The sequence below is a fragment of the Corapipo altera genome, unplaced genomic scaffold (genome assembly GCF_003945725.1).
Source record: "Corapipo altera isolate COAL_440 unplaced genomic scaffold, ASM394572v1 23b, whole genome shotgun sequence".
NCBI lineage: Eukaryota > Metazoa > Chordata > Aves > Passeriformes > Pipridae > Corapipo > Corapipo altera.
In genome coordinates, this window is record NW_020884885.1 from 1,878,234 (window position 1) to 1,887,939 (window position 9,706).

General features: G+C 35.6%; 2 protein-coding genes across 7 annotated transcripts in view; one reads left to right on the forward strand and one right to left on the reverse strand.

Moving 5' to 3' along the window:
- RYR3 (ryanodine receptor 3) overlaps positions 1-2,626 on the forward strand; it is a 207,424-nt gene extending 204,798 nt beyond the window's left edge. For all 6 annotated transcript variants that reach the window (XM_027642328.1, XM_027642330.1, XM_027642331.1 and 3 more), the window contains 2 exons: positions 846-897; positions 1,696-2,626. In XM_027642328.1, the coding sequence (XP_027498129.1) occupies positions 846-897; positions 1,696-1,791 (148 nt within the window). In that variant the 3' untranslated portion in view covers positions 1,792-2,626. The remainder of the gene's footprint in view (positions 1-845; positions 898-1,695) is intronic.
- A 71-nt stretch (positions 2,627-2,697) lies between these two features.
- AVEN (apoptosis and caspase activation inhibitor) overlaps positions 2,698-9,706 on the reverse strand; it is a 93,878-nt gene continuing 86,869 nt past the window's right edge. The window contains exons 4-6 of the mRNA XM_027642342.1: positions 6,651-6,746; positions 3,728-4,088; positions 2,698-3,134 (exon numbers count right to left, since the gene is read on the reverse strand). Of these exons, the coding sequence (XP_027498143.1) occupies positions 3,016-3,134; positions 3,728-4,088; positions 6,651-6,746 (576 nt within the window). The 3' untranslated portion in view covers positions 2,698-3,015. The remainder of the gene's footprint in view (positions 3,135-3,727; positions 4,089-6,650; positions 6,747-9,706) is intronic.

The following is a 9,706-nucleotide window of genomic DNA, read 5'->3' on the forward strand; positions in this document are numbered from 1 at the left end:
CTGGGAGTGGAGGCTGCCTTATTCCTTGCATAGCAACTGACATTGGCAAAATCAATTGCCTTACATGATGTAAATTTCCAGTAACATCCATGGTTCTACAGTCTACAACCACCAAACTTTTCTTACTATATTGAACTGCTTAACTGGTACATGGGAACCTCTAATTCACAGTAAATGAAAAGTAGACATTTCCTTAATATTAGAATACATAGTGAACGATCTTTTTACCCAGGTTGCCCTTTAATTAGTCAACTGTTAAAATCAGCGTACTTTCCTTTCTTCACAACAAAAGCACATACTAAATCTAATTCCAAATGCACTGCATCCAAACTGTCCAACCAAGAGCTGTGTTACCTGTAAACAGACCTTAGTTGGTGCTCTACAGTCCTCCTTAATTAGTTCAAGCTTTCAACATCTGACAGAGCATAGGTGTTGGAGAAGGAGAGGCTCAGCTTACAAGCTGTATGGCATGAATGTCTGGAATTCCTGGTGCAGCTCAGTATTTACCACACTTCTCACATAGTAGCCATCGTAACTTTTTCCAAGGTGAGATGTTGGAGCATATGTGCATAGGATTTGCCTAATTCAGGTATTGCTCCTCACACTGAAATGAATAAGATGATAAGCCATATTTTTCTACTTCTACAGATTTTTTATCTGTTAGCACTTGCACAGGAGATATGCTTCAGGACATAATTTTATCCCTTAAAATAGGCACTTTACTTGTCTAGCAGTGTCACTGCTTATAGTGTGAGGCAAGCTTCCTCACACACCCCAGGCTACAGAAGGTCAGGCAGAGATGTTATGTTTCCCGCATTAATACCTGCTTCATGTGCTTGTTTCAGGTTCTTCTTAATGTATCTAATTAACAAGGATGAAACTGAGCATACTGGCCAGGTGAGTAGAAAATAAAACTTAACTGTTTTTTTTTATCTTTAAACATTTTTATCTTCTTGAGCCTTGTAGCTGTGTACCACCAGGTGGAACTGATGTACCACTGAGGAGTGTGGATGATGCCACCCTCAAAGGGTCTACTGCCAGTGAAAGAAAAGAAGGGTTAAAACAAAACCAGAGGGGGGTGGGGTGCTGCAGTGTGCTATTTTACTGAGCAGTGAATGCTGTCAGAAGTCAGGTACTAGTAATGTTACTGTCATCTTTGAAATGAAAACCTCAAATGTACCAGTTACAATTTATTCCCAAAAGATTTAGGCAGTTAAGGTACTATTTCTATAGTAAAAATCCATACATATGTGTAGATAGATAGGTATATGGGTGTCTGTATGTTTAGCATTGTTAAGCCTAAATGTAAATAAATAAGAAAATAAATAGGATTTAATTATATCTTATCTCTAATAAGAAGTTGTTAGGCATAGAGTACAAAAGTACCTTTGTTTTCCAATCAATGCAAAACACATTTTATATATACAGATAGTGAATAGGTTTGTTCTGATATAACTGGACTGATTAATTTACACTTACGTTTTTTACTAATAGATTTAAATTTCAGTAGTACTGAATCAAGAAAAGTGCAGATAAAACTTTTACAAACATTTTTCAGTTATGATCTTCAGAGTTCCAGTGCCTTTACAGTTCTATTCCATGGAAATAGGCACAGTATGTGGTTATTTTTAAAAATTTTTCTATGGCACTAACTGTATGCTGACTGTTAAAATAAATACTCTTTTTCATTTTCAGGAGTCATTTGTGTGGAAGATGTACCAAGAAAGATGTTGGGATTTTTTCCCAGCAGGGGACTGCTTTCGAAAACAGTATGAGGATCAACTTGGCTAATATAAAAAAAAAATTATTTATTCATGAACTATTAAGATAAAAAAAAAAGAAATTTATTCTTTTCATGGTGCAATTTCACAGCTTGTATTTGCTTTAAATGTCTTTAAACTTCAAGACACACATAAAATTTGACACTATTTCAGAGGCTTTTTGTACCTACCACATGTGAAACAGGTCTTTTGTTGGAATTTTAATTAGAAAAGAGAAAACTATGCCTGATTAACTTAAGCCTTCCAGTTCAAACATGGCCTAAAATTATAACAACTTTTTAACCACATCATTAACCTGGTGTTTGGCAGTAAGTTGAAAGGGCTAAAAGGCATCTTAATTGCACATTTGACATTGAAGAACTTGAACATCAGAGGCCATGCCTCAGAAAAATAGTTCAGCTAACTGCTGTCCAGTTTTTCCCCACAGTATTTGCTAGTGAATGTATTAAGATACAGTCTGAAAAGCTTTAAGCAGTTAAAAAGAAATCATTTTCAAACATTTTGTCAACCTTGAAACATTAAAGTGCCTTAAAACCTCTGTAGACATAGCTATGCAATCTTTTTATTTATGTTGATGTTCTAGATGAACAAACCCATTAACTGTATTGCTTTTCTGTCTTTCTGTATCAAATTACACTTGAAGTTAGTTAATATACTACCTTCAATAACAGCTTATTAGATGCTGCTGTTAAAAGACATAACACTGTATCAAAATGAACACAGTTTAAATCTTAGGCCAAAATAAAACAATGCTCTACAGTCACCTGCAAGTAGAAGTTGTTAGGATTATGCATTCTTTTTTCTCCTAATAAAAGTGCCCACTGCAATAAAGTATATAAACCAAACCGTTGCTGTCATCTTTGCCATTTTTCTACAATATGGAGTTGTGTGAGAATGGTGACTAAAAACACATGTATTCACTGTTCAGTCATGGCTTTATTTTAAGGACTACATAGAGCAAGTACAAGCTGCAATAACTGTTCTCTTAGCCTGCTTCTTTAGCAAAGAAAATTCCAATTTCATCACAAATTTTAGACCTTTCTAATAATGTTATTAGTCTTTGACAATTTTCAATCCCACCTAAATTAATTTTGGTTGCACAAAATTTTAGAAGCCAGCATACTGGTACACTGAACAAAGTGAAACAGAGAAAGGAAATAAAAAAATAAAGAAAAGTTCAACTTTTTATGTAATGTTTGCTATATTCAATTATTCACATGAGGAAATTTGAGCTTCAGGAGATCATGCTGTCCAGCCAATCTTCAAGCTCTTCCTCAGTAACATCTTTAGATGTACTTTGCTGTTGCTGTGATGATGTACTCTTCTCTTCAGGCATATCTACTTTCAAAGGGTCTAGAAAAGTGAAAAGAACAGACTTGATAATCTGGAAACAATTCTATATCAGCTTTTTGTCCTGGGTCATTTTGCTTTTTAATACACAACTGACTGCATTTAAACACAATCTCTCTTTCTTGAAGAACAGCAAATCATATTCCAAAAATAGTTTCCATGCTAAACTTACTTTTATAAAATCAATGCTAGAAAAGTTTGAAAATAGCATTTATGACAAGCCTTTGGAAATAGCTGTCAATTGTTCTGTATACTATTAGTACAGTGAACTAATAACTGATAATGTTACACGTACTTTATCTTCCTTGCAAAAAATTCTCTAGCAGTACACTACTTATTTTTTTCAATTTAAAATTTTGCTGAATCATAAGCCCAATGCTGTTTTGCAGAAGAATTTCTTTTAATGCTTAAAGCGTACTGACAGTGGTGAAACTTTAGTTCATGAGGATTTAAAACTGAAAATGAACAAAAGCACCAGATAAATGAAATGCAGTATGAAAGAGATGAAGACAGCAGTATTGTTGAGTGGCTAATCAAGAATTCAAAAACAGAGAGCAGTGGAAATTAAATAAGAGCACGCTGGGGAGAAAACTTACCACTTTCCTTACAATCCATTTTCAAATCTTTCTCAGTTGATATGTTGTAGGATAATGTGCCTGACACAGGTCTGTTTCCTGTACTCATGGGAGCCTCTAGATTCAGGAGAAGATCCAGTTCTTCATCCAAATGGTCAGTCTCTTGCTTTGATAGTGGGTGGATTCTTTGAAATGGTTCTCTTGCATTTGCCTTAGAGCTGTTTTTACTTCCAGGCTCTGATGTAGCAACAGAATTACCAACAGGAGGGGAGACCAATACGGTGTCACTTTGAGCTGGAAACTGTCGGAACAGCTGATCTCTTCTCTTGACATCTTCAAAAATTTTAGATTTCATCTGTGGGAGCTCTACAGGTGTTGATGCCTAAGAGTATAAGAAAGGACTTGAGTCTTTATAATGATTATTATCTAATTTTATTATTCTGTCTAATTTGGATTGTAATTCATACTTCCTATATTTGATCACTTCAGAAGATACAGTGAACTTGAGCAGAATTCAGTTCAGAAGTGAAAGTAAAGTTATCTGGATGATACTTTTACAGAAGCAAATGCATAATACAAAGTCCTTTTATCCCTTATTACAGAATATGAGATGGTATGCTAAATCAGCAAATTCCATTGTTTCACAAATACTCATAGAATCATCAAATAGTTTGGTTTGGAAAGGACCTTAAAGATCCAACATCCTTGACATGGGCAGGGACACCTTCTACTAGACCAGGTTGCTCAGAGCCCCATCCAACCTGGCCCTGAACACTTCCAGGGATGGGGAGAACACAGCTTCTCAGGGAAAGCTGTTCCAGTGTCTCACCACTGTGACAGTAAAGAACTTCTTCCCAATATCTAATCTAAACCTACCCTCCTTCAGCTTAAAGCCATTCCCCTTGTGCTATCCATACATGTCCTTTTGAAAAGTCTCTCTCCAGCTATCTTGTAGGCTCGCTAAAGGTACTGGAAGGCTGCTATAAGGTCTTCCCACAGCTTTTTCTTCTTCAGGCTGAACAGTCCCAACTCTCTTAGCCTGTCTTCAGGCTCCAGCCCTGTGATCAATTTAGTGGCCCCCCTCTGGACTCACTCTAACAGATCCATGTCTTTTCCTGTTGGGCGCCCCAGAGCTGGATGCAGTACTCCAGGTGGGGTCTCATAAGAGCAAAGTAGAGAGGGAGAATCAGCTCCCTCAACCTGCTGGTCAGGTCTCCTTTGAAACATGGTGTGCATTGGAGAGTCACGTTGAGCTTCTTGTCCACAAACACCCCCAAGTCCTTCTCCTTGGGGCTGGTCTTAATCCATTCTCTGCCCAGCTTGTATCCATGTTTGGGATTGCCCTGACCCAGGGGCAGGACCTTGCACTTGGCCTTGTTGAATTTCATGAGGTTCACAGACCCACCCCTCAAGCCTGTCAAGATCCCTCTGGATGGCCCATCCCTTCCCTCCAGCGTGTCAAACACATCACACATCTTGGTGTCACCAGCCAACTTGCTGAGGGTTCGCTCGGTCCATGTCACTGACAAAGATGTTAAACAGTGCTGGTCCCAGTAGTGACCCCTGAGGAACACCATTTGTCACTGATCTCCACTTGGACATGAGCTGTTGACCACAACTCTTTGTGTGTGACCATCCAGCCAATTTTTTTTCCACTGAGTGGTCCATGTAATAAAATCCATGTCTCTCCAGTTTAGAGACAAAGATGTAGTGTGGGACAGCATTAAATTCCACTTCCTGGAAAATTACTTTTCCTTAATTCTTCTGTAATGAAATCCCATCAATACTCTGAATTTTGGAATAACTGGAGTCAGAATTTGGCTAGAAACATCATCCCATGTTAGGCCATCCCTCCAAAATTCTAATCTTGAACAAAACCATACTACAGGTTGCTGAAAATCAATTAGCCAGTGTTATAGTATATAGCCATATATTTTTCAAAATGAAACTAAACTGTAAAACATTGTCAAACAGTGAAACCAGAAATGGCAACTCCTTATTTAACTGTGTAACAGATTCAGCTTTTATCAGGATGCCCTAGTGTTGATAACATTGCAGCATAACTGATGACCACATCCCTGGTCAGAATGACAAGACAAATATTAAATGCCATAACAAACAATTTATAACCCTGAAAAAAGTTACAGACCATGACTAGAACTCCTAAAAAGAAAACTGTATGTGAAAGTAACATTTATTTGCCGATTCCCTTAGCCATCACATCTGCAGGCATACCGAGCTGCTTTAACAAAGAGCATAGTGTCAGCTGCAGAAGCACTTCATGCAACCCCAAACAGACCCTTCTGTAAGGGTCACGTTTTTCCTTGCTTGAGCAGATGGATCTTAAGAACTTTGTTTTTATATTTAACTCTCATTGGCTCTTTTGCGCTTACATTAATATTTTCTTTTTCACAATCTGAAGAAATATTTTTTAATAATATTGTTGCTTCCCCCTGCCAGTGAAACATAAATAATATTTTCTTCACCCGTATGATTGACAGTTCTACCTGTTCTAACACTGATGTAAGACCAATTCATGTAAAAAACCATGTATTTGATATGTATTTATGCAGAACATTAAATCACAATTAAAGTAATTAACAGGAAAGAACGTGAAAACACTTTCAAAATTTTGGTGCAACTAAAACCAGCTGCTAACAAAAGAAAAAAATACAAAAATAGTGCAATCATTCCATGTCAAACACTCTGATACCTGAATTCAAATCTAATATGCTGCACATTCAACCATTTTGTTTAAAGTCAAGTAAGCACAAAAAACGTGCCGATGGAGGGGTATCCTGCATTACATGCCACTTGACATGCCAGTCTAACAGAATATATTTACTTACATAATACACTGTACTTACGTTTGAAGACTAATCATTCTTGCATAGATTTTTCTCTTAAAATATTTGCATTTCCTAGTGTTAATTCACAGCATTACCTGTACAAGGTCAGCAGTTACATTCAATTTCAGATGTAGAGGCAATTCCTGAAGGGCCTGGACCAAAGACTGGCAGTCAATAGAAAGTGCAGAGAACTGAAATATAATTTAACACACAGTATACTTGTGAATAAAAAAACCAAACACAAAAAGAACACAAACAAAAAAATCTAATAATTTTAATCTATTACATTCCCCTGTTCCACTTATTTGAGGAATCTGGAAAACAATCTAATGAAATACACAAATTAATAGTTTAAATTACACTTGTATGGAGCAGTTTGGCTAAATTACCATATAAACACTTACACTGCAAATAATAACTTACAGCTAAAAAACAAGTTGTAAACTGAATACTCCTTAGACAATGCCTTGAAAGTCCAAAATCGGAAATAGTTCAGAATAGTTCAGTCACTCTTAGGACAATGTCATAAGAAGCTTTTCCAACTGAAACATGTTTTAAACTGTGAAGCTTTCATGAGGTTTGAAATGACATTCTTTAGTGAGTTGCTACTGTTTTCTAAGCAATCAACCCATAGCTCCTGTGTAGCTATATTGTTTTTAATGGCTAAACAGGGGCCTTTTTATGGTTCCAGATTTTTAAAAATGTTTTGATAATTACAAAAGCAACAAAGTATATAGTTACAAACACTTCTAAAATTATATTCAATTATACTGCTGCTAATTTACAACTTATTACTGTGACAGTTACTGAAGCTCCATTTTCTCTTGACCCCTTTTTAAAAACAGATTTACACAAAATGAACCAGCAATATTTGACATTTTTACATAACAACCCGGACTTCAGTAATCTTAAACAGATTTCAAGCTCACAGTATAGAAGAACATTCTGAGCACATTCACTGTTGATGAAAAAATAATTTGATATCCATCACGTATTTTAAAATCTGATAACAAAATGCTTAGGTTCAGTCTATACTCTCATTTTCATGGAAGCAGAGAAGCAGCTTCCAAATCTCACTTAAAGGGATAAAATCTTGTCCTTCTCAATATGATGTAGACTGGCACAGACGTTTAGAAGTCCAAATACTCATAAATTAGGAGAGAGTGTTTTGTGCCGTATCATAAGAGAGTTGTCAAAGAAATTGACAGTGCTTCCAAAAGCCAGTCAATAGGATGGCTTTTGAGATTTGCACCCCTAGCAAAAATAAATCAAAGACATAGTGTGTTCTGACAGTATACCTGCAAAATTAAAATAAATTAAAAAAAAAGAAGCAATGCAGTTGATTTAACAGTTTCTTTTATCCAAATTCTGGTTCTGGTATCCAGTAATAAGAGTGAAAGGATCAAACAAATATCTGATGGTTAGAATTTTTCTCCTTTACCAACAACTTTATTTTACAATGCATTGGTGATCACCATCAAAGATGATTCACTGGTGCAAGTAACCTCACAAAGTTTTCAGCAAGCAAGCCTTGTTGCCCAGCAATGAATCAGATCTTCAGAAAACCCAGTTATTTTGACAGATATTGAAGATCAAATATGGCTTCTGCACAGTTACAAAAGACAAGGAAATTGTATGAATCTGGTAACAAAAAATTGTAAAAAGTGAAGTGTCACTGAATAGCATTTAAGTGCATTTGAGAAGAGCTATGTAACTTGCAAAAATATTAACAAGAATGAACATTGCAAATGAAGGTTAAAATTAGAGATAGGGAAGAGTTGAGAATGAAGGAAAAGAGGAATTTGGAAAAACAACATAATAGAAGAAGGAATTTGATATTCGAGACTTCACTAAAAGTGGTGTTGTAATAAAATGCAAAGGAATCAAAGCAGTATTTAATAAATTATGAACACTTCATGGCACATGTAGTTATTTGTTCAAAAAAATAAACAGAGGTATACTTTGTCGCTGGAATTGCTATTTTTTACTGAAAAATCCAAATTACTATTACCTGTTTGATCTTTCAATTGCAGACTATGTTCTGAAATGGTTTTATTATATTTTATCAATATACAATGGAGAAAATCCAAATATACTTTTTGTAGCAATGAATGATAGTATTGTTAATAAAATGAATTTTTTTTATTGTTGATGTCACTGTTACATTTCCATTCCTCATTTGAAACTGATGCTTTGCCATTGCTTTCTACAAACAGTAGGGAATGAGAAATATCTAGTCATTCTGCAACTATTTTTATATCTTTTCTCTTTATTTTGTTCCCTCATAATAAATTCACTTCAGTTTACAATTCTCTAATCCTGTACATAATGTATAGAAGGCAAAGAATTAGAGAGATGTGAACTAAGAAGCAAAGACCAGGAATTTGGCAAATGGTATGAATGATGTAGGGTGAAAATTAGACTTGGATTTGGCTTTTGGGGAAAAAGATGGGTCAGAAACAAAAGGAGATACCAGGTTAAAGACCAAAGAAAATGTGAAAAATTTGATATTATCAATCCAGTCCCATCTGGGACTGGATTCTGGACTAAAATAAGAACTCAAAGGAAGGGTAATTGTGACTAGTGCAGTAAACTATTTCAAAGTGACATAAGGACAGTGAAAGACAGGAAACAGTTTGAAATAATGACTTTGGATGGGGCAGAATGAATTACTACAGTTTCCTAGGGACAGAGGTAGAAGAACGTGCCTACCACAGCACACTTTGCAATGAGTAAGAGCACGGGACCAGCTCCAGAACTGTGCAGTCTCATCACTGGCAGTCAGAAGAATATTTGTGAAAACCACTGTCAACACACAATTTCACTCTTCTCACAATGGCTTTAGCCATTCAGGAATTAATGTGTTCAATTCACCTAAATGCTATAATACAAGACTATGAGGAAATAAAAAAGAAATTAATATTCTGATTACTGACAACATCCTGCACACTAGAAGCAGAAGAACTGATAAGAAAAAATACAGTCATTGAAAGATAGGTGGTGGTTTAAACAAATGCTGCATTTGGTTTTATTTCCTCACTTTAATTTGACTTTGCAACCCTAAAGTACCTTTAAATATCACTTCCCAGGGTATAATTAATGTAATATTTTAGAATATTGTAATATTTTAGAATATTGTAATATTTTAGAA